Source organism: Physella acuta, unplaced genomic scaffold (assembly GCF_028476545.2).
Source record: "Physella acuta isolate Inbredline_101_S28 unplaced genomic scaffold, ASM2847654v3 ptg001528l, whole genome shotgun sequence".
In the NCBI taxonomy this organism is placed as follows: domain Eukaryota; kingdom Metazoa; phylum Mollusca; class Gastropoda; family Physidae; genus Physella; species Physella acuta.
The window spans coordinates 67,631-94,397 of record NW_026733043.1 but is presented as its reverse complement, the minus strand read 5'-3'; the positions used below and the strand labels follow the sequence as shown (position 1 = coordinate 94,397).

Here is a 26,767-nt window from a genome sequence, read left to right as displayed (position 1 = left end):
CACTCAGTAAAACATCAACAACTCACTCAGTAAAACATCAACAATTCACTCAGTAAAACATCAACAACTCACTGAGTAAAATATCAACTCAGTAAAACATCAACAACTCAATCAGTAAAACATCAACAACTCACTCAGTAAAACATCAACAACTCACTCAGTAAAACATCAACAACTCACTGAGTAAAACATCAACAACTCACTCAGTAAAACATCAACAACTCACTGAGTAAAACATCATTAACTCTCTCTCTCTCTCCAAAACTAAAGCTGCTTGCAACTACATGAGATAACAATGATGGTGAATTCAATTATTTTTTACAGCGAATAAAATACCAGCTCCACACTATCTCTTCCACACAAATAAACCAATTATTCGTATCCATTTTTTTTTGTTTCTTTTTTCTTTTTACTCTCTTTTTTAATATTTCATTCTTTCCTCTCTGTATCTCTCTTTCAAACCCTCTCTTTCTCTCTCGTTCTCTATATATTTAAATATCTCTGCCTATTTCTCTCTTTCCATCTCTCTCAAATTGACAAGACCACCAACGGGTTTCGGTAATTGCTCAACCCGTACTCATCCTCCCACTAAGTCAAGGCCGGCTTAAAGGTCAATGTCACCAAACTGACATCCGGCTAAATGGCGCTCCTTGACCCTGATGCCATTTAGGTCAGTCCCATCCGGTTACTGGCAGTGGTTCTATGAACTATGATAAATTCCTGATCTTGAGTTGGGGCAGGTTATAGCATGGATGGTAAGCCTTTAAAAAAAAAACCGATGAATCATCACATCCCGTCATCAGTATTGAATGTATGGCTTTAATTACAGGGTCTATTTTTTCAACTTTGATTAAAAGCTGAAAGTTCAAATCTTAATGGTTAAGGCTCTAAGCAAGTGGTTCTTTAACATGGGTTCGATCGAGCCCCAGAGGGTTGGGTGAGACAATCCAACAAGGTGAAGAACTGCTGCTCTAAGCTCTAAATTCTTATCACAAAAAATCTTTCTTTTATCTAGTATCCCTCTCTGTCTCTCATTATCTCTCGATGTCTCTCCATCTCTATCTTTCCATCTCTTTTTCTCTGTCTCTCTCTCCCTCTCTCTCCATCTCTCTCTCCATCTCTCTGTCTCTCCATCTCTCTCTGTCTCTCCATCTCTCTCTGTCTCTCCATCTCTCTCTCTGTCTCTCCATCTCTCTCTGTCTCTCCATCTCTCTTTCTATGTCTCTCCATCTCTCTCTGTGTCTCTCCATCTCTCTCTGTCTCTCCATCTCTCTCTTTCTCTCCATCTCTCTCTCTGTCTCTCCATCTCTCTCTGTCTCTTCATCTCTCTCTGTCTCTCCAGAACTCTGTCTCTCCATCTCTCTCTGTCTCTCCATCTCTCTCTGTCTCTCCATCTTTCTCTCTCTCTGTCTCTCCATCTCTCTCTGTCTCTCCAGAACTCTCTCTCTGTCTCTCCAGAACTCTCTCTCTGTCTCTCCATCTCTCTCTCTGTCTCTCCATCTCTCTCTGTCTCTCCAGAACTCTCTCTCTGTCTCTCCAGAACTCTCTCTCTCTCTCTGTCTCTCCATCTCTCTCTGTCTCTCCATCAATTTCTCTCCATCTCTCTCCATCTCTCTCCATCAATTTCTCTCCATCTCTCTCTCTGTTTTCCTTCTCTCTCCATCTCTCTGTCTCTCTCTCATTCTCCCTCTCCCTCTCTATGTCTCTCCATCTCTCTCTGTCTCTCCATCTCTCTCTCTGTCTCTCCATCTCTCTCTGTCTCTCCAGAACTCTCTCTCTGTCTCTCCAGAACTCTCTCTCTCTCTCTGTCTCTCCATCTCTCTCTGTCTCTCCATCAATTTCTCTCCATCTCTCTCCATCTCTCTCCATCAATTTCTCTCCATCTCTCTCTGTTTTCCTTCTCTCTCCATCTCTCTGTCTCTCCATCTCTCTCTGTCTCTCTCTCTCAGTCTCCCTCTCCCTCTCTATGTCTCTCCATCTCTCTCTCTGTCTTTCCATCTCTCTCTCTCTCTCTCTCTCTCTCTCTCTCTCTCTCTGTAATCAAATGTAATCTTTAACGTGTTACTTCTACCTTACAATGACCCTAATCTAAGCTTGTCTTTAAGGCGACCAAAGATTAGCTAAAGCTTTACGTTCCCTGTGTCCATACCCAACATTTGTAAACACTCAGATTATCGTGTTTCAAAGTCCTGGATTAATTATAATTAAAACTGTTAATTAAGCTCCTATTATTGACGTATCGCATCTCACACGGAATTAACCTTATTAACCCACATCGAGTGATTACAAGTTGACGCCATTCGATACATCCTAATTAGTGAGATCAATGTGAGATGACGTGTTCTGATTGGTGAGCTGGGTACATCGGTCTATCTAGGGTTGTCTGATGGTGTTGTCTGATAGAGGGATTAACAGATCTATGTTGGGCTGAGGCCCACATACACACGGGGAGGTTAAGATCAAGGATTAAAATTTTAGCAGAATACGAACATCTACATATGCGACTGGGGTAACCATTATTACGTAAAAAAAATTTTAAAGAGGTATATTGTCATGGAGATATTTTGATATATAGGTCTATATAATATATATATATATATATATATATATATATATATATATATATATATATATATATATATATATATATATATATATATATATATATATAAATATATATATATATATATATATATATATATATATATATATATATATGAAAATATATATTATTTTGTATGTATATACATACTTATACAAAGTATCCAAACATGTCTTTATGGACATGTATGTAAAGATAAACATGTAAACATAGACACGTTTCTGTTGAAATTCATATATATATATATATATATATATATATATATATATATATATATATATATATATATATATATATGAGTGTGTGTGTATGTGTGTGTGTGATATTCTATTTTCAACATTGAAACGAGTCGATATTTCCAGCATACTGAGGCTATTATTATGTGTGTAGGACCGACAAGATCGTGTGCCGACACAACTAGACGTCCAGTTTTGCCCCAACAAAGGAACTCTCGGGTTCCCTGACTGAATAATTGATGGGAACATGTAAACAGGCGCCGTGCTCTGTATTGGCGTGCTTACCTCCCTTTTTTTTAAACAGCCTAACGTAGTTAGAGCTGTAGTTGTTGTCAGTGATTGAATTAACACAAGTGGATTATGTTCATGCTAATTTAGTTGACATCTGAATCACTTGGCTTTTTATATTTGAACGTCGTTTTATTTTTTTATTTTTTAGTGTTGTTTTTTTCGCCGCATTGAATGACAATTTTAGAATTTTAAAATTTTTAGAATTTTTGAATTTTTCAACTTTAGAGTTCAAGCATACAACACATTTTTGTAAAGGTGTAAACAAATTGAATGATTCCAGATTATGTTTTAGTTTATCTAAAGAATTAATATAAGAAAGAAACAATATTCAGAATATTTCTTGAATGCTAAAATAAATGTGATATAACCTTGCTGTATTTAAAAACACTAGAAATATTTTTTACAATCGGTGCAATAAGTATGCGTGTAAATTTTACCACGACAAAGATGTGAAGAGGGATCGTGGTCAACAGCTAGAACTAGACCAGCAGGTTTAAAGAGAAGTGTAGGGGTCAGGGGTCACGGAGCATGTTACTAAGAGTTACGGTAAGCAGTTTTTGTCAAGATACTTTAATTTCTACAGATTTCAGACAGAAAAGCGTATAGGGTTAATATATATAAGAATGTAATCTAGAAGATAATATTCATCAGTGTTTCTTCCAGGCATTTCTTCGGGGCCCATCCCCCCCCCCCCATCAGAAAAAGGCTACTGCCCACCCCCACTCCCCTCCCCCCACCCCCGAACGAAATGGAAGTTATTTAGAAAATATATACTTTTAACAGTGTCCGCCCCCCCCCCCCGAAAAGTTCAAGTAATTCCCCCCCCCCCCTCCCCGGAGAGAAAAGTCTGGAAAAAACATTGATATTAATTAGATTTTTAAAAATTTTTGTCTATATTAATTTAAAGTTGTCCTTGGAATGTATATAGCTATGAGTTGTAATTAACACGTATAACATGTATGAACTTTTAACATAACATAAAAATATATACTTGTATGAACTCTAAAGCCATAAAAATCATGTAACTTAAATAAACTCTACTGCTATAAAATCATGTAACTTGTATGAACTCTTACACTAAAAAAAACCGCTTGAAATCACCATGATGCCATGAAATAGCCAGGCCGAGGCTCAAGACATGAATGATTGAACATGTATCGATCTGTTCGATAATCCCAGCGGACCGTGTCGGGGAAAAAATATCCGCACGCTGACATGTGGTGTGTGAGTGAGCAATGACCCATTTACTACACGTTCACGTTTGTGTTGATGAGAGAGTGCGTGTGTTTATGAGTTGGTGTGTGAGAGTGTGTGACAGTACGGGTGAGTGAAGGATTTGAGCGCGCGTTTGTGAGTATGGGAAACGGGCCGTGTTTATGTGTGTGAGTGTGTTCGAGCTTATGTTTAGGAAGGTCTCTATGTGTGCTGTCTGTGTATGTGTGTGTGTGTGTGAGTACTTGTCGCTTGTGTGCGTATCTGTGAATACCGTACGAGTATGTGTGTCTGTGTGTTGACATTGTGGGATATTCTCTCTCCTTGTCTATATGTGAGAGAAAGTGTGTGTGTGTGTGTATGTGTGTATGCGTGTGTCTATGTACATGTGTGTGTGTGTGCGCCTGTGTTTGAGAGAGACAGAGAGCGCGAGTGTGTGTATGCGTGTGTGTATGTCTATATGTGTGTATGTGTTTGTGTGTGTATGTTTATGTACGTATGTGCGTAAGTACGTACGTGCGTGCGTGTGTGTGTACACACATTGTAAGCGTAAAGTGCACGCATTTACTCAAGAGTTTGAACTGATGTGTTTTCATATGTGTAGTTTGAACTGATGTTTTCATATGATAAGTTTGAACTGATGTGTTTTCATGCGAGTAGTTTGAACTGATGTGTTTTCATGCGAGTAGTTTGAACTGATGTGTTTTCATATGGGTAGTTTGAACTGATGTTTTCATATGGGTAGTTTGAACTGATGTTTTCATATGATAAGCTTGAACTGATGTGTTTTCATGCGAGTAGTTTGAACTGATGTGTTTTTATATGGGTAGTTTGAACTGATGTGTTTTTATATGTGTAGTTTGAACTGATGTTTTCATATGATAAGTTTGAACTGATGTGTTTTCATGCGAGTAGTTTGAACTGATGTGTTTTCATATGGGTAGTTTGAACTGATTAACAAACATTATAGTTTGGAACCGTACAGCTTAGACCTTGATAAAAATTACAATTTAGTTTCAGCACAGTAAAAAATAATATGTAATGTAAAAGTGCAGTGTTATGTTTATTTTGTTATTTTTATACTGTGTTATTGATTGGGTTATCTTTCCTTTTGTAAGCAGCTTTTCATAGAAGCAGCCAACCAAAGGGAACATAACTAGCTTCTAAATCAAAAAGTAATTTTTACTGAATTAGGTCCCTTAGTGGGGAAAACTATTGATTCGCGAATGGATTTTTTTTTCATATAATTATAACAATATATGTTGGTTTAAATTATCTCTCACTAAACTGTATCTTAATTAAAAGAAGTAATTTAATTGTAATTGATTAGCCACGTTTCACAACAGCGTAGCTCTGTTCTATCTAGACAATTTCAATGCGTTAACTTAAAAATCTGTTGTACTGAAATAAGACAAGAAATTAAACATGTATTGAATGAAAGTAATCTTACAAGTGTACTAGAAAACTTAGATCAATGGGCTCTTCAGAATTTCTTCCAGGCATCTCTTCGGGGGGGGGGGGGAATTTTTTACCGCCCGCCCGAACGGAATGAAATTTATATAATTTATATAGAAAATATATACTTTTAACAGTGTCCACCCCCCCCCCCCCCCGAAGAAAGTTTACCACCACCCCCCCCCCCCCCCCGAAAATTTCAAGTGCACCCCCCCCCCCCCCACGGAGAAAAAAGTCTGGAAGAAACACTGGGGCTTTTGGAAACTAAAGTGTGTTTAGGGCAGATGAAGTAGAGTTATTCTATTTCTGTGATCACTAGAAATAGAATGTCATTGTGTATTTACAAGCAGATTGAAGTCGAGTATTTATTATTGTTGGATGATCAAGAATATTTAAACCGGATATAAACAAAGGAAAAACTCGGAACCGCAGAAAGGAGCACAGGGGTCGTAACTCTGCCTAGGAAGGCCATATCTCCACCTTACCCTCTAAATCTGGCGATCATGTTACATCTAGATGTTACATCTAGATTAGACAGTTTTTACCGTGTACCGTCTTTTTATTTTTCTTTATATATACAAATTCTTAAATTTAGAATTATATTTTGAATTTTTTTTTAATTAAAAACTATAATGGAAACATAGTTATTTTTTTGTATGTTGTAAACATTAAAATTGAATGGAAAACATAGTCAAGTAATAATTTCGTGTAACTCTTTGCATAGTTAACTAAGATATGAAATATTTGGCAGTAGCCGTCACCCCCCCTCCCCCCCCGAAAGTTTCACTTGTGCCCCCCCCCCCTTCCCCCCCCCCCCCCCCCCGAATGCTTCACTTGTGCCCCCTCCCCCCCCCCCCCCCCCGAATGCCTCACTTGTGCCCCCCTCCCCCTCTCACTCCTCCCACCCGCCGAAGAAAAAAAACACTGGCCCCAAGAATCTCCTACAGCTGTAAGATTAACTTGTAAAATATCACAGAAATAAAAACAAGTAAAAGATAGGCTAACATTTTTGGCAAAATTTTGTTGATTTGTTTTGTTTAGTTGCTGTTTTTGTTGTTTTTGTTTTGTTTTTTGGTTGTTGCTTTTTTTTTTGGGGGGGGGGGGGGCACCAATCTATACACACACACACACACACACATACACACACACACACACACATACACACTTAACTCCTTTTACGGCACTTTAAATCGAAGTGGTATGCTTTTTCCCTCCCACCAAAGAATAGCGGTTATAAATTATAGGGAAGCTTTAGCGCCATATTTTGACCTATACTGTGGGCGGGGCAGTCATGGCTGAACTCAGCACGATAAAAATAGGTCACGTGGTACACGTGGGACGGTTGACACGTGACTGCTGGTGGTTTTTCAATGACCTTGTGTTAAATGGGAATGTGGGATTTTTGTTTTTAAGGTCAACAACATTCCCAGGGTGAGTTGTAAATACAGAGATGGAAATCACGTGACTATGTCGTCTGCGTCAAGTGCAAGGTCACGTTCACGTGACCCCAAATCACGTGGCACGTGATACCAAATATAGTGCCAGTAGTTGTGTTAATTAACATGTATTACAAGTGTTAGCCCTCACTAACCCCAGTAATTAATTGTTTTACAGTGAAACATTATTATAGCTAGTTGTTGGCTAGTGAGTATGTATAGAAATGTGATACAAATATTTATTTAGGTTCTATATGTGGTATTTGACAACTGTATTCGCGAGCAAGGATTACTGATAGTATCTCACTTAAGATAACTTCGCGGGCCTTAAACATCAAGGCCTTAAACATCAAGGCCTAAAACCTCTAGGCCTAAAACATTTAGGCATAAAAACCTCACGGCCTAAAACATTAAGGCCTTAAACATCAAGGCCTAAAACATCAAGGCCTAAAACCTCTAGGCCTAAAACATCAAGGCCTAAAACATCAAGGCCTAAAACATTAAGGCCTAAAACATCAAGGCCTAAAACATTAAGGCCTAAAACATCAAGGCCTAAAACATCAAGGCCTAAAACCTCTAGGCCTAAAACATCAAGGCCTAAAATATTAAGGCCTAAAACCTCTAGGCCTAAAACCTCTAGGCCTAAAACATCAAGGCCTAAAACATTAAGGCCTAAAACATCAACCGGACAGATGAGGTTCGTTAGCAGGGGACACCAACCCATCTTGGAGAGATAACTCCAAAATCAAACAACTGTCTTGTAAATTGTTCTTGCGTTGACAAATCAAATCCAAGAAAAAAAAAGTATGCATAAATCACTATCAACTGGCAACATGGCAAATAACACGTTGGCTCGTAATTCTAATTGTTGGGAGAAAAAAATCACCTCCGATTTCACAAATAATAAAGGCGGAGAAGAGAATGTGTGAAACATCTGCTGTTGTTCGGTATTTAGAGTTGTGAAAAGAAAGGTACACAATTCCAAAACACCGGCTATCACACGTATAAGGGGATTCAATACATCCATCCTACACACGCACATACGCACTTACGAATACATTTGTGCACAAACCTTAGTCTATACATACACATATATATGCCACCACCTCCCCATACACATACCACACATATATATGCTCCAACCTCCACTACACATAAACACATATATGCCCCCACCTCCCCCACACATAAATGCACCACAACCCCCATGCAAACAAGAGTTCCCAAACCTATCCCCACCCCAACATACGCATATTCGCCACTCCCCTTTCCCGCACATACACACACATATATGACCCCTAAATCTACAAACGTAAACGCTTTAAAAAAATCAACCACAACGCCGCTAAATATATCCCGCATAGTCACACTGTTAATTTTATTTACTAATGTAAATTAGGTGAGTGGGTCGGACGGTCGATGGGAACCCATGTACATGTCAACACACATACAAATGTATGAATACGCCTGCGCTTATGGGTGACAGGACTGGCAGGAAAGATAGGGTGAACATATGGTAAATACAACAAGAGCAAAGGACTAACTAACTATATATGGTACATGCAACAATAGCAGGGGACATACGAACTATATATGGTACATACAACAATAGCAGGGGACATACGAACAATATATGGTACATACAACAATAGCAGGGGACATACGAACAATATATGGTACATGCAACAATAGCAGGGGACATACGAACAATATATGGTACATACAACAATAGCAGGGGACATACGAACAATATATGGTACATACAACTGTAGCACGGGACATACGAACAATATATGGTACATACAACAATAGCAGGGGTCATACGAACAATATATGGTACATACAACAATAGCATTGGACACATATGAACAATATATTGTACTCATATAATCTTTTAGTGTCCACTAATCTCGTGCTCTTAACGTCACCTAATCTCCTAATGTCCACTTATCTCGTCCTTTCAATCCACTAATCCAGTCGCGTAGCTACCGTCAAGCTAGTGTAAGCAAGGCGGCATAGGGGCCCATTGCATATAGGGGCCCTTTTTCCTCTTCAAAAAATTAAAACTTTTACATTGGAATTTTAATATTTGTTTTATATAAATAATTGTAAAAAAATGAAAATCCAGTTTCTTTTCTACTGTAGAAATAATTTAAAAGTTCCACAAAAGGCTCCGTATTGCTTTCTTACTGTACTTGCAGTGGGATTCAGTGGGGTCGAAAACAGCCTCCATCCGTATTAATAACACTACAAGCGTTGCCGCATAGTCCTGCAAACCATTCAGAGACTTGCATCTCACTCGTAACTGTTTGCCCTCTCCTAAATTCCATCCTAAAGTCCATCCTAAATTCCATCTTAATTCCATCCTACTAAATATCCATGATAACAACTGATCCATTTTTTTAAAATAACAACCATGGACAGTGTTTAGTGTTTTCACAACAAGATAAGTCCAACATTTGTCAATGTATTTCTACTTATTGTTACCTTAATCACTTCTCATTTCTTGGTTTAATTAATTGTTAATCAATATGTCGGGCGCTACTAACACTACTAATTGGGTGTCCAGCGCAGCGGGTCAGCGTAACTACTTCATTCAGCTATCAAATGGCACACCCGGCGCCCAGGCGGTCGTGTAACCCGCTGCGCACCGGGCTCCCCCATGATTACTAAGGCGGCTATAATCGTTTTAACGAGCGCCGTACACTACACAAAGGATACGGAGGAATACTAAAATCGATTACTAAATTGAATAAGGGGTGAGTAATCTCGACCTTTTTCGTCCTCTTAATGTACGCAAATGTATCCTTTCAATGAACAGCCGTGGATTAACTAATACTAAAGAACTTTTAAGGTAATCTCGGATCGAATTATTTGAAAATGCAAAATCGATTTTTTTTCTTGGATCGATACTCCAGGTCTCCTCCAAAGTGTCAACTGAAAAGACAAGGGACAACAGGGAAACAGGATCGATTCTTTTTCAATGTATCCACTAAATTATTACATCGATTACACAAATCAATTTTTCACTGTGGCCTACCCACTTTATCAGTTTACTGAACTCGATAGAAATGAGGTGTTATTGTTTCATTGAAATTGTCATGTGTTATTTTTATTAGGTCATGTGATAGTTTTGTTCTGGCGTTTATATGGGTGTGTCTGTGCATGTTTGTGTGTGTGTGTCTGTGAATGTGTGTCTTTGAGTGTGTGTCTTCGTGTGTCTATATATCTGTATGTGTGTTTGTGAGTCTCTGTAGTCCTGTATGTCTATGAGTCTATGAAAGTGTGTATGTGTTTGTGTCTGTGTGTGTCTGTGTCTGTATCCTTAGGTTTGTCTGTTTCTGTGTCTTTAGGTGTGTGTGTGTGTGTGTCTGTGTCTGTGTTTGTTTGTGTCTGTAGGTGTGTGTATGTGTGTGTGTCTGTGTGTTTGTATCTTCGTATGTTTGTGTATGTTTGTGTGTGTGTGTTTGTTCGTGTGTTTATTCCTGTGTATGCCTGTGCCTGTTTGTGTCTGTGTGTATCTGCGTGTCTGTATGTCTGTGTGTATGTGTATACGAGATTATTTAGACACGAGAGCGGCGATGTTTTGCTTTGAAATACGAGCGAATCTGAGAAACGAGTAACTGGACTGGCGTGTTTCACAGAGAAGAAAACACCCGTCAAAAGTCATAACTTGTCGGTACTATTTAATGACTTATACGTAACTCATGTCCGCACCTTTGTCAGCGAGAAGGAAAAAAAAAAACCTCATTTGACCATTTTTTTAACGACCTTAATTCAAGAACTAACTTTCTACTTTAACATTTGACATTCCAAATGTTAAAATAGCAGTACATCATACTGTAATGCCCTGAAGATTAGAATTCACTCCCTTGGTTATGTAAGCCAGTTTCTTCCACGCAACAAACTTCCAGAACTTTCTTTCCCTTCGAACGAGAGTAATTACAAGGTTGTTGTTTTTTTTTTTCCCTCTCATTTCCCACCTTGGCCTGACGGAACGTATTGATCCTGTCTCGGGTGTTATTCAAGTCATAAACCACCTCCCACACTTGTCCGCCACTTCCACACCTTTGGTGATCGAAGGGAGACAACTACAGTCGTGCAAGTTCTCTCCCTTTTCTATTTTCATTTTTTAATCCTAGATAAAACATAACGTTTTTTTTTGTTTTTTTTTTAAACTGTGTCTAATTTCATAAAGGTTTCTTTAAATTTAAAAATAGTATTGATGGAGATAATGCGCTTTAAATGACCAAGAAGTCTTTGATACGAAGTTTAATTAAAAACGATATTTATATTAAAGCGTAAATGGAAAGCAGTGTACAGAAGGGATCAAATTCTGGTGAGGATGTTATGGAGAGTAGCGTTTTCAAGATGTAGGCGGTGATGATGATGGTTGTGATGGTTGTGACGTTGATAGTATAGAGACTATCGTGTTAATGATGATGGTGGTGATGGTTGTGGTGATTTGATGCTGTTGTGTGGACGGTATAGAGACTAGCGTGTTAATGATGTTGGTGGTGATGGTATCGCAATAGCAGACTGTTCTGTTGATGTGCTTTACATGAGATGAAAGTGAGGAATATAATGGTCAACCCAATAGCGTGGATGTTCAAAATCATATTTAAAGTGATAAGTTATATATATATATATATATATATATATATATATATATATATATATATATATATATATATATATATATATATATATATATATATATATATATATATATATCATTTAGAGGAAGACAATCGGTGCAATATAAAACAATTGTTATTCAAATTAATTTAAATTGTGTATTATGTTATCTTATAGCTGCTTTAAAAACGTTGATAATGTAATAATGTCCACGCTAATTTTCCTTTAATTGTATCGTTCAAATTAGCCTGCTCCTTAATTTTTTTTTTACATTTTGCCCAAAACGTTGGCAGTTATTATAAAATATGGAGAAATTCCCCGCGCAATTTTAGGCACTCATTTAACAATTGATTAACGATTTTTGCTGTATTAAAAACTTTGTTGCGTCTTGCACTTAAGGAAAACATGATCGAATACAGTTCATGATTTACACACCACTCGCGATTAAAAATAAACAGAAAACAAAAAGATTGTTTAGATATGTATTTCCGTCTAAAATATTTTTCAATATCTTGAAATAAAACAATTTTTGATAAGGCTCTTTAAATGTAAACAGAATAGAAATGTTTTTAAAACAGGCATGCTGTCATTATAATATTCAACGAATGCAAAACTTCTGTTTAATTTGGGAAAAAAAAGTATAAATAATGCTAAATTTGCTCTGTATACGTTAGATACGTAGATATATATGGAAGACTATTATATATGTATGGAAGTGTATGTGATAATAATAATTGATCGTGCGTATAACTCCCTTTTCAATATACAGTGGAAGCATAATGAAGATCGATTAACTCCCTTGCACCATTTTTACTTGAGAGTAACCGCCCTTGGACCATCATACATCGGTCTCAGGGACGCGTGCCCGGAAGTGATGCTTACCGCCATGTTGGTTTTGTTTGACCTTGACGCGGGGAGCGCCGTGGCTTGTGGGAGCTTCCTGGGACTTCCGGTTCCGCTGCTCCGGCGCGGAGTGGCGTTTGTTGCCGTCTGCCGTTTTGCCGTCTGCCGTTTTGCCGTCTGCTGCCGGCTGGAACGCTGACCTGTGGTAGCTGCCCTGGACTGTGGAGATCTTCAGCTGAAGCTCGTCGTCATGTCGTCGTCTGCTCTTCTCCTTCCCCGGGCGACGGGTGTCACGTGGGCCGTGGTTGACGTCCGTTGGCCGTGATGGGGTGTCTCGTACCTCGGAGAGGACGCGGTGCTGGGGTGTCGAGTCACGTGATGTGTCAGGTGCAGGGTCACGTGATTGCCCTAGTGTGACCACCCGACTCACTGGGGACGTAGAACACCCCCCAGCCACCACACTCCTGCCCGTCTTCAAACCACAGCCCGACTCCACATCTCCACGTCTCCGAGAAACACCCCCACCTCCCTGTTGTTCTTGAACTTCACCCCCCGAGTTTGTCCTGACCTCCGCCTCATTTCTCACCACGCCATTCACCACGATGTTCCCATCCCGCGTTTTATCTTCTTCTTCGTACGAAACATTCACTTCCGGTTTGATGACGTCATCGCTTTTGTTCCTCGGATCGCCCTCGTCATCGTCGTCTGAATCTAGCGCCGACGACATTTGTTTTGGGGAGAAAAACAAACAATTTCAAAAAAACAGACGGCCGTGAATATTTTCGCAGACAACTCCTTATTAACTCAATATAATTAATTAGTTTGGAAATTGTTTCCTGAAATTGATTAGGTGTTCCTAAATTTGTGTTCCAGCGGTGAATTATTTACCTCAATGATTACGTGTATCGTCTGACAAGCTAATCGATAACGAATTAAGCTTCTTAAATAAAAGATGAAAACAATTTGAAAACAAAAAAATTTTCCCTCGAAATAAAACTTTAAAATAATATTTGACGCTGTTCTGTGATTGTTTGCTTTCTTGTCTTGTGTTTCACTTGTCGATGTTTTAATTATTTTTATTGTTTTCGTTTTTCATTTTTTTTCTTGGTTGTTTTTTTTTTTGCGTTGTAAATGTGTTAAGTTGAAAATTTATCTCTTTGGAGAGACAATAATTTTTCAACAAGAAAAAAACATGTTTATATGACATGGTGGTAAAATTTCACGTTCGCGTTCATCTGGGCCAATTTTTCAATTTTTCGCGCTTTTTTTAAAATTATTATTGTGTAGCTCAGGTGTCACGTGTGTTGTTTGGTATCACGTGATTGACTGCCCAAGAGAAAACATTTAACAAGCAGAAATCTGCAGATTTTCAGCGATTTTGAACAAAATTGGAAAGTTTTAAGTTTTTACATTTGATGAAAACATTTAAACACAAAATAGAATCTAGAAAAAAAACAGAACATTACTAATACTAAAAGTAGTAAAAAGTTTAAAGCTAAACAGTCGATAAACACATTAAAGAAAGCCATTTTTTAAAAAAAGCATTACTAAAACTAGTGAGAAGTTTTCATGCAAAGATCTAGCGAATGTAAAGATAGAAAACAACAAACAGAAAGTCAAGCAAATCTAACAAGCATGAAAACAAACCACATAGCAAATACTAGTGTGTGGCTGTTGTTTAAGTTTTAAAATATATTGTATTTAAAACGAAAACTCTATGTCATTTATGAAAAAAATGTGTTTTTGAAACTGCTGACAAATACATTTACTATTTGCACACATGTTAGTCGTTAAACATCTAATATAAACTGTTTTCTGTTGTAAATCGAAATATATGTATAAAACATTCACTACAAACTTTCCTGTTGGCTGTCAAATTAATTCGACGTTAGGATATCTATTATAAATTATTACTTTTTAGCTTAATTTATTGTGTGGAAAATGTCGAATACAATAACCTAATTCTTAAACTGACACGATCTGACTTTATATATGAAAATATAAAAAAATATGTATTCAGCATGAATACATAGCTATTCTGATGGTCGTGCTTGTGTTGATGTTCTATCGATAACAGATGCGTCGTGTGTCGCTCTTTTGTGCTCGCGTGCTTCGCTTTTACATTATGATAATTTTATATTGCGATACATTTTATGTAAGCTATCAATAATTTTTAATACACATTTTTTAAATATTTGCAAAATTTTAATTTTTGGTTAATTTTTTTTATATATTTATATTTACTACAGATCAGTATTTTTATAACATTGTTAGCGATAACTTTATTGTATTAATTAGTTTGCGCGTATGTTTGTAAACATGTGTCAAAATAAAATAGACACAAAGCAAAAACTGAACAAGCAGACACATCAATAAAACAAAACTAGGGCGGGTTAAGAAAAAACGTGTAAGCTCCCTTCAGAGCACGTTTCACTTCAGCTTAACCCGCCCCTGTGAGTGAGAGAGTTGAATGGTGTACTCACCTAGAAAATTGTCCTTCTGTGGTACCTTGTCGATGCAGGGAAAGCCGCCACAGTTGGAGAAACAGAGGGACTTGTTGAGGTAGAGGAAGAAGATGACGAGCAGTAGGACGAAAACTAGCACAGCTCCAAGAAACGCTACCGCCTCGATAGGAACTGTGGGAGAGATGTGGGGTGATGGTTAGATGTGTGGGTGTGTGGGGGTGATGGTTAGATATGTGGGTGGGTGGGGGTGATGGTTAGATGTGTGGGTGGGTGAGGTGATGGTTAGATGTGTGGGTGGGTGGTGGTGATGGTTAGATGTGTGGGGGTGTGGGGGGGAGGTGGTTAGATGTTTGGGGGTGTGGGGGGAGATGGTTGGATGTGTGGGTGGGTGATGCTGATGGTTAGATGTGTGGGGGTGTGGGGGTGATGGTTAGATGTGTGGGTGTCTGGGGAAATGGATGGGTGTGTGGGTGAGTAGAAAGATGGTTACATAGGTGGTGGGTTGTTGTAGGTGTAGGGAATGTGGGGAGATGGTTACATGTGTGTGGGGGGATAATTAGGGCACATTTTTAAATGTGTGGGTGGTGGAGGTGTTTAGGCAGATGGTTAGACGTTGAACTGTGTGGCTCGGGGAAGGTGTGCGGTGATGGTTAGATATCGTGTTGGTGAGGTGTGGCGATCAATGCTTTCTTCCCCCCTCCCCCTCCCCCTCCCCCACCAACCCACCCATCTCATCCATTTCGATTTCCACCCAACACATTTGGGCAGCTTGTCTCTAATGACAACCCTCCAGCCAAATCTTGTCTTGACAACTTGTTACACAGCTAATGAACAAAGGTTCACTATCGCTAACCTCCCTACTAGATGGAGGGGATGCCTCGTTATGGCTGTATCTTAGACCCTCATATACATGAAATCAATACAAACTAAAACAACAAGCATATGGTCAAAAGTCTTATAAAAATAAAATAAAATAAAAAAAACGAATTTGCCGTAAAATATAAAACTCTTATTGATTTTCATCAAGTTTACTCAGTTTTAATGCGTACTCAGAATCAATGTTAGCTAAGTTATGATATGAAATCTTATCTTTTTAATTAGCAAGTACTGAGCCGAGAAGGTCACGCGGGAACACTCAACCTACCTGCCTGATGAACGCTCGCCATTTGTATTACGTCATCACAGCTCCAAATCCCCCGTTTTTGATTGGTCAAATACTCCAATAAATGTATTTAGCTTCTAACTTTGTTTATTTGTTTAAACTCTAGAACTGAAGAGGTAAAAGAATTCACTGCCCTAAACTACTTAGGCTCTGCTATGAGTATAAACACCATTCAAAATGTAATATTCACGTTATTTAATAATAAATGCTTTAAGCAGAAACTTAATCCCTACCTGACCTATAATTCTAAACCTAACCTTTTGTGTTAATACATTAAGCCTTTCAGTAATATATCTGTAACGCTTATCCGGCTCACTAATTCTAGTTCGCAACTAATCACTTACTAGCTTTTAGGTCATTTGACCTTTAGGTCATTATGACCTGTCCATCAACTGACGAGGTCAGATAATTGTCTCTCTATTCGTCCCTGAGGGCCGACGCTACGTGTGGGGGCGAGATCACACTGGCAGGAACCAATGTGTACTCGTGTCTGACGACGTCACGCACAGAGGGGGGGGGTGAGTGGAGGTGGGATGAGGGGTGGGGGAATGTAGTATGTAGATCACATGTGTACTCGTGTCTGACGACATCACGCCCATGGGGGGGGGGGGGGTGAGGGGGAGGGGGGATGTAGTGCGTAGATCACATGTGTACTCGTGTCTGACGACATCACGCCCATGGGGAGGGAGGGAGAGATGTGGAGGGAGGGGTAGAATTAGCATGTAGATCACCCCCACGGGAGTACAGGGATGTTACAGAGTGTCTGATTGGTCGATGCCAGCCAATGGAAGGAAGCAGCATGCAAGACGGTCGTTAGGTGTGGTAGGGTGGAGGGTTAGGGTGTGTGTGTGGGGGTGGGAGGTGCTAGGTCACGTGATAGAAAGTGATTGAGAAGACAGAGGTTTAAAAATACGACAAGATGTGCCATATAGAACTGTATTAGCCAATTTTAACGCGTGTGCCGTTTCTTGTAAATCTATTGCGTTAATTAGTAAGCCACTTCAAGTTTTAGTTTAATGACACTTTGTGTTTGATTTACCTCACTTTAATTTTAGGAAAAAATCTGGAGTTCAAGTGTGGGAAATATATGTTCTTTAAAAGTTAAACAAGGTGAACACAAGCGCGAAACAAAGGAAATGTACAAGAAATTTAGAAGATAAAAAAACATTTTGGAAAGAGCAACGTCATCTATGGATGACCCGCAAATAACAATTGATGAAAACTGTAGCTCATTCCAAAGTAACCGTTTACTTATGGTTTTAAGCTAGTCCTTGTCCTAAAAATCTGGCACAACTCTTACACCATCGCAGAATGGATTTTTTGTCAAATTAAATAACTAATGGCAGGACATACGCTGGAGATAACAGGTACTATTTTAGAGCGAAATAATCTGGGGATCTAAATATCATAAAAGAAATATTTAAATAACACTCAGACTGAGTCGAATTTTATGTTTTCATGAGCGCTCATTGCCCGTTGTCTCACGCCCAGGATAAAAGAGAGGGTAGAGTTGACACGACTGTGATAAGGTCTGCACATTTTGTGCACATTTTGTGCACATTTGTGCATATTTGGTGCACATTTGGTGCACATTTGGTGCACATTTAGTGCACATTTGGTGTACAGTTGGTGCACATTTGGTGTGTACCCTGCATTAGAGGCATCTGATAATACAAGTGCTAAAATACCAGCCAGCACATTCTATAAATAGCGCAAGACACACACGAGCTAAGCTTGCATAAATGTCATCGTCTATCGCCATGTTGGGGTACACAAGCCACCGTCTACCCCTCGGGATTTCGGTCTGTGAGTACCCAATGATGGTATTGGCGTATTGTCGCCCACCCACGTAAATTTTGTCTAGGGGACGGGGGTGACGGGGGACTTAAAATTCCCCCCCCCCCTTCCCCTCTTCCTGATATACACACGCACACCACAAACACTCACTGATTGACAGGCATTAGAACTACAATAATTCGTTGACATCGATACATACATATGTTTGTGTTTACGCTCGACTGAACAGGACTTTACATTTTTTTTAGCTTCCTTACATTTCTTGTAATACATTTCTTTTTTTTTTGCTTCCTTACACACTATCTTTTCATATGCCGAGGTCACAGAAACAATAGAACTCTACTTCACTTGCCCCATAGACCAACAGGTTTGAAAAGGGAACTTAACTTAACTTTAACTAACTTAACATTTCTTGTAATACATTTCCTTTTTTTTTTAGCTTCCTTACATTTCTTGTAATTTATTTCTTATTTCGCTTCCCTACATTTCTGTCCAACTTCACTTTAAAAAACCGACCCTTCACGTCGAGAGCCTCGTCTGTTACTTGAGTGATCGATCAATTTAATTAGACAAGATGATACAATGACATCCGCAGCGTACAAAGCATGCATTGTGTCATGTGACACGGGAACTGTGTTGATGATTCTCCAGCGGAAGTGACGTTTTTATCACAATCTATCACGTGTTTAGTTAAAGTGTAGAGGTCACTTATATTGTTCTGAGAATAATTCGGATAAAATTGAAACTTTTTTTCATGCTGACAAGATTGATCGAAATATTATCTTTTTTTTTTAAATGTAATCATAGATTTAAGAAATATCTCAGAGAATATTGTTTATCGTGATCAGTTGGGTATTTAGACCACCCGACCGAATTTCTAAAGACTAGTCAGCAAATTTTACTTTTATTTAATCTCGCGTCATTAGCCTCCATCTGTGATTTGTCAACACGTACATCTTTTATATTAAAGTGTAATTGTAGCTTAATGGTATATCTCGGTGAATTGTTCGCGTTCAGTTGGGTATTTAGACTGCCCAAAAATATTTCCCAAAACCTGATTCCCCAACCCTTTTTTTTCGACACCTATAGATTTGTATTTACTGAAAGAAATCAAAATCCGATACACGTTGACCTACATGTTAAACCTCGACCCCTCGCCTGTCCCCCACACCCCTCCCCCCCCCACCCTGCGTCCCATCACCTAACAGCACTGGAATGTAAACACAACACGTGGGTTATCGCCCCGTCCATCTGATCAATGATGTATCTTAGCACTTACAGTAATTGCCTAATTTAATTAATGATCTGACCTCCTTACGATGATCTATGTTTTATAATACAGTACAATGCAAAAGTATACATACACAATCAATATATAGGCTATATATTTATAAATGTATCTATATTTTCTAAAAGTAGTAATGTTCTCTTTTCAGACCTAATAATACGTAGGGCAGATGAAGTAGAGTTCACATGTTTCTTTACCTAAGCATATGAAGGGATGGTGTGCTAAGCACCATACCCAGCACCATGCCCAGCCGCCTTTACTTTCCCTAACGTAAGTCAAATACCCGTAACAGCTTAGCTGAACTCAGGGACGTCCTACACTCATTGGTCCGAAACGAGATCCGAACTCGAGACCTTCGGGCTAGCTGACAAGTGCTCTACCACTCTACAACACCGTCCCATATATGTACTTATTGGTATAATTTTCAATCTTGGCCGATTAGACAAAAAAAAATATAAACAGCGTCATGAATATTCAAAAAGAATTTGATCTTTTTTAAATGAACCTATATCAAACCCAACACCCGTATGAATATGTTACTATAAATTGGTGAGAAGATGTAATGAAAATATAACATTATTATAATGTGAATGACTGTTAATGGTCCTGAATAACTGAGAATAAAATGTGACCAAATAAATAATCATTCCCCACTTAAAACATTATAAATGTGTATTTTTTATTTATATACATACATAAATGCCCACATGTAAGATTTTGGTGATTGATGGTAACATGTAAATTTAACTTGCTTTAAAAAAGTCTCGTGATATGACCTCATAATTTGACCCACGAGCAAGGACAACTACCGTAGAAAACAATTTCCGGTCTATTTTGTTCATGCTGAAGCACATGATGTTCAACATTCAGAAAACAAAATGGACGATCATCAAGATGAGACAATTTAAAACGTCGTCCGATTCAAGATTCAAAATCAAATAAAACACAATTTCAGCTTGTCATTAAACGCAACGTGAAACTAGCGTGTAAAAAAATTGTTTAAAAAGATCTAAAAATAAAAATAATTCTTTAAAAACTTCGAATTTCTTCTCGTTATTTTTTTTCCCCAGCCATCGTTTTTGATGAGGAGATGTTGAAACATAATGAGAGAAAATTTGTTGGGAAATTATGATTAAGTTGTAGAATAACCGCTATTGTTATTGCGAAATCCTTCTGGAGAGTTCTATTAACTGTTTTTATCAGGTCTGTCGAGGTTTATCGATTTATTTTCCAGATGAATTGGAGCCTGTCTCTTTTATACATTGCCTAATGATTTCATATTCTAGAGTTTCTAGTATTGCTTAATTTCAATTTGGCGGCTATGGCTGTGTCTAATTGCACATTTGCAGCTTTGCTTTGAAATTGCAATTTTTAGTAGCACCAAAAATGTAATTTTGGAAACTGTAGCACAGCTTTATTCATTAATAGGCGATTTAGCAGCTTCAACATTGGGTTTTTTGAGGATTCACAATTTCTTATTTGACAGCTTCACCATTGCTTATTCGGAAGCTACATCATTGCTTATACGTAAGGACGGTCATTGCCTATTCGGAAGCTCCAACATTGCCTATTCGGAAGCTCCAATATTGACTATTCGGAAGCTCCAATATTGACTATTCGGAAGCTCCAACATTGCCTATTCGGAAGCTCCAACATTGCCTATTCGGAAGCTCTAACATTGCCTATTCGGATGCTACAAAATTGCCTATTCGGAAGCTCCAACATTGTCTATTTGAAAGCTCCAACATTGTCTATTCGGAAGCTCCAACAATGCCTATTCGGATGCTCCAACATTGCCTATTCGGAAGCTCCAACATTGCCTATTCGGGAGCTCCAATATTGCCTATTCGGGAGCTCCAACATTGCCTATTCAAGAGATCCAACATTGCCTATTCGGAAGCTCCAACATTGCCTAGTCGGAAGCTCCAATATTGCCTATTCGGAAGCTCCAATATCGCTTATTCAGCAACTCCACCAGACAGCCGATCAATGTCCCTATTCATTTATTGACACACTAATTTCTCGCTTTTTAAATCTTGTTAATTTATTCTGAAACAGTTATTTCTGCTGTTTGTTATCATCATTAACACACACTGATGTGGACAGGGGGTGGTCAGATAAATGTGTTCAAATAGGAATACATTTATCAGTAACAGTGTGGCGTACTGCCACTGGGTAGGGAGAACATAGTTAGTAGGTTTCAAGTTCCGTGGTCAGACATTATGTTAATTAATAAGGGTCAAAGTGAAGGCCAGCTGATGGATTTCACTTTCATGATTTCGTCTATATAAGTGATCAGTTGACTGATTCTACTTCCTATATGTGGTCTCCAGCAGTGTTTCTTCCAGACTTTTTTTCTCCGGAGGGGGGGGGGCACTTGAAATTTTCGAGGGGGAGCGGTAGACTTTCTTCGGGGGGGGGGGGGGGCGGACACTGTTAAAAGTATATATTTTCTATATAAATTATATAAATTTCATTTTGTTCGGGGGGGGGGGGGCGGTAGATTGTTTTCCCCCCGAAGAGATGCCTGGAAGAAACTCTGGTCTCCAGATATTAGTGACCACTTGTCTGATCCCTTTAACTAACTCAACTAATGTCCAAGCAAGATCAATAGCTCGTACATCCAGATCCCATCATGTTTTATGTGGGTCTCAGGGGTACCATTTTCCTACTGACCAACACCAACACCACCCCTTGTACATCATGAGAAGGAGGGAAGGGGGTATGTGTTCTTTTTAAAGTTAAGTCATGGAGGCAGATAAGTGTTTATTTGACGCATGGAATTCAGACAACGGGATTAGGTGACGTCATTAAAGCTGACAAGATTAAAACTTTTTTTTTTTAAATTATCGTCATTAGGATGGAAAACGACCTCGATAATCTCCTCTATGCGAGATAAAATACATTGAGTTTAAAATTATCATCGTGAATTATATTCGATATATGCTGGGAATGGTTTTGTCGGTTTAATGAAACTCAAGGCTAAGATGGGATGGGTGGGTTAACGCTAGGTTTAGAGATCCAGGCTACACGGAAAAACTTACGACTAAGATGGGATGTGTGGATTAACGTGCACGCTAGGTTTAGAGATCCAGGCTACACGGAAAAACTCACAACTAAGATGGGATGGGTGGGTTAACGCTAGGTTTAGACATCCAGGCTACACGGAAAAACTTACGACTAAGATGGGATGTGTGGATTAACGTGCACGCTAGGTTTAGAGATCCAGGCTACACGGAAAAACTCACAACTAAGATGGGATGGGTGGGTTAACGTGCACGCTAGGTTTAGAGATCCAGGCTACACGGAGAAAACTGACGCGAGGTAAATAATTCAACGTGGTTGCGACAGATCGCCATGTCTTGCACAAGACACCAACACCATTAGAGGTTAGCGACGATGAAAGGGATGATGGTGAAGTGGATGTTTGGTGGATGTTTAATGTAGAGGGTGGTTGGTGGATGTTTGGTGAAGTTGACGTTTGGTGAAGTGGATGTTTGGTGTAGTGGACTTTTGGTGGATGTTTGGTGTTGTGGATGTTTGGTGGATGTTTGGTGTTGTTGATGTTTGGTGTTGTGGATGTTTGGTGGATGTTTGGTGTTGTGGATGTTTGGTGTTGTGGATGTTTGGTGGATGTTTGGTGTTGTGGATGTTTGGTGTTGTGGATGTTTGGTGGATGTTTGGTGTTGTGGATGTTTGGTGTTGTGGATGTTTGGTGGATGTTTGGTGTTGTGGATGTTTGGTGTAGTGGATGTTTAGTGTAGTGGATGTTTGGTGGATGTTTGGTGTCGTGGATGTTTGGTCGATGTTTTGTGTAGTGGGTGTTTGGTGGATGTTTGGTGGATGTTTGGTGAAGTGGATGTTTGGTGTTGTGGATGTTTGGTGGATGTTTCGTGTAGTTGGATGTTTGGTGAAGTAGATGATAGTGAAATAGACGGTTAAACCTAAGCCACCTACTGCTAATGTAAGTTGGACGGTAAAGTGTATCCCACATTCTACTAACGTAATGACGGTTAAACGTGTCTCACACGTCGCTAACGTTCTACAACATTCATTATTTGTAACTTCAGGTGTACCACAAAACTCATCCAGCGTATTGTAAGGCGGAACACAGTCAAATAAACACGATGACCACACAACTCATTTCACGTATAGACTACAAAACTCATCCAGCGTATTGTAAGGCGGAACACAGTCAAATAAACACGATGACCACACAACTCATTTCACGTATAGACTACAAAACTCATCCAGCGTATTGTAAGGCGGAACACAGTCAAATAAACACGATGACCACACAACTCATTTCACGTATAGACTACAAAACTCATCCAGCGTATTGTAAGGCGGAACACAGTCAAATAAACACGATGACCACACAACTCATTTCACGTATAGACTACAAAACTCATCCAGCGTATTGTAAGGCGGAACACAGTCAAATAAACACGATGACCACACAACTCATTTCACGTATAGACTACAAAACTCATCCAGCGTATTGTAAGGCGGAACACAGTCAACAAACACGATAATCACACAACTCATTTCACGTATTGACTACAAAACTTCTCCCACAAACGTACAACAATATTGTTGATCCCATATATAAACCACAAAAACTCATCCTACACACGGACCACAAAACTCGACCCACAAACGGACCACAACCCCCCCCCCCCCCCGAATCCCTAGACTATTAAAAGCATCACGCATATGGACCACCAAATCCTCCCCACATATCTATGGACGGACCCCACCCACCCACCCCACACCCTTTACCCACACCTACACCCAACAGACTGACCACCGCATCCACACACCCCTTACACACCCACCCCAACACACTGACCACCGCATCCACACACCCCTTACACACACCCACCCCAACACACTGACCACCGCATCCACACACCCCTTACACACACCCACCCCGACACACTGACCACCGCATCCACACACCCCTTACACACACCCACCCCAACACACTGACCACCGCATCCCCACCCTCCCTGGCCACGTAACGTGACACGCTCCCTGGGTCCAGCTTTGATCAATGGACGGTCATAAATACTTGAAGACACCCCGGCACCACAATTTGCACTTTAACAAAACTTCGGAAACTGCCGAATGTTAAACAAATTACGCAATCCACTAACGGTTGTTCATGTGGGTTACGGGGCAGGGGAGGGGGGGGGGGCTCCATATATTTTTGCACAGTTGTCACTAAGTTAGAATTTATGGGCTCTTCACGAGTTATTATGGTTGTTTCTAATACGGTATAGGGGGGGGGCAAACATTTTTTATGGTTATCACTAAGTTAGAATTGGCGGGCTCCAAACATTTCTTTATGGTTATCATTAAGTTGGTATGGCCGGGCTCCAAACATTTCTTTATGGTTATCATTAAGTTGGTATGGCCGGGCTCCAAACATTTCTTTATGGTTATCATTAAGTTGGTATGGCCGGGCTCCAAACATTTCTTTATGGTTATCATTAAGTTGGTATGGGCCGGCTCATAAGATTTCTTTATGGTTATCATTAAGTTGGTATGGCCGGGCTCCTAACATTTCTTTATGGTTATCATTAAGTTGGTATGGGCCGGCTCATAAGATTTCTTTATGGTTATCATTAAGTTGGTATGGCCGGGCTCCAAACATTTCTTTATGGTTATCATTAAGTTGGTATGGCCGGGCTCCAAACATTTCTTTATGGTTATCATTAAGTTGGTATGGGCCGGCTCATAAGATTTCTTTATGGTTATCATTAAGTTGGTATGGCCGGGCTCCTAACATTTCTTTATGGTTATCATTAAGTTGGTATGGGCCGGCTCATAAGATTTCTTTATGGTTATCATTAAGTTGGTATGGCCGGGCTCCTAACATTTCTTTATGGTTATCATTAAGTTGGTATGGGCCGGCTCATAAGATTTCTTTATGGTTATCATTAAGTTGGTATGGCCGGGCTCCAAACATTTCTTTATGGTTATCATTAAGTTGGTATGGGCCGGCTCATAAGATTTCTTTATGGTTATCATTAAGTTGGTATGGCCGGGCTCCTAACATTTCTTTATGGTTATCATTGATTTGGTATGGGCGGGCTCTTAAAATTACGGTATTGTTTATTCGTCTAAAGTAAAAACCTTTTGGCAGAGTATGTCAGATTACTTATGCATTCATAATTAACACAGCGATATCTCGAACTTGGCTGATGCAGCATTATATCGATAATTCACATTATTTCGAGAAACTGCTGTCTACCCAAGGAAGGTGTATATATATATATATATATATATATATATATATATATATATATATATATATATATATATATATATATATAAATATATATATATATATATATAAATATATATATATATATATATATATATATATATATATATATATATATATATATATATATATATATATATATACATATACATATATGTGAGTGTATGTATGTATGTTTGTATGTATGTATGTATGTACGTACGTATTTATGTATATATATATATATATATATATATATATATATATATATATATATATATATATATATATATATATATATATATATATATATATATATATATATATAATTGGTATGTCGTTTGCTAGACAGCAATTTTGAATGTGCTTTCGCCGTTCGCCTTTAATTTAGCACCTTTCAATTTGTGCTGCTGTGTTTCTTTCAGGTTTCGCAAAGGAGGCGCAGTTTCAGCAATCCTCCCCCCCCCCTCCCCCCCCCCCTCCCCCCACTTGAAGCAAGTCCTTATTTATAGAGAAAATATATATGTACTTAAACCAGTAACCCACCCCCCCCCTCTCTCTCGGAGAGAAATGTCCGATCGAAACATTGTCTATAATCAAACTGTAGTTCGCTGTTAAAATGAGAAGCAGTTTATAATGTAAAATTTGTTAATGGGAAGCTAGCTTCACGCTCACTAGACACTTGAAGTCTATTTTTTTATGAAAAAAAACATTTATAAATGTTTTTTTAATTGATTGAAATAATATTTTATTCCGTCTCAAAATAACTAATTTAGTTAGAGAGAAAAATGGAAATGTAATATATGGATTCATTTCTTTTATAAACGATAACAATCTAATTTTAAACAGTTTTGGAACCAATTATTGTGGTTTATCTAGAGGGGTAGCCTAAAGCCTAGGCTAACTAGCTCAGTAGCATCATGGCGTGTTTAAGTGGGTCTTAGCCCGAAGATAATAGAACGATAGCTTTGAAGATAATTAGCTTTTAGAGAGGGGGGGGGGGGATTTTCATACCCATTAAAGCTTCACATCAGACACATCAGGGAGAGACATCAGAAACCAGACAAAACA

The 26,767-nt window shown here is 38.8% G+C and overlaps 1 protein-coding gene across 4 annotated transcripts in view; it reads right to left on the bottom strand.

The window, feature by feature from the left end:
• The window catches only part of LOC131928640 (synaptotagmin-14), a 134,730-nt gene that overhangs the window by 77,212 nt on the left and 30,751 nt on the right, over window positions 1–26,767 (bottom strand). For 2 of the 4 annotated variants that reach the window (XM_059284714.1, XM_059284713.1), the window contains exons 2-3: window positions 16,323–16,448; window positions 15,197–15,349 (exon numbers count right to left, since the gene is read on the bottom strand). In XM_059284714.1, the coding sequence (XP_059140697.1) occupies window positions 15,197–15,349; window positions 16,323–16,344 (175 nt within the window). In that variant the 5' untranslated portion in view covers window positions 16,345–16,448. The remainder of the gene's footprint in view (window positions 1–15,196; window positions 15,350–16,322; window positions 16,449–26,767) is intronic. The other 2 variants (XM_059284715.1, XM_059284710.1) reach the window with 1 other exon arrangement.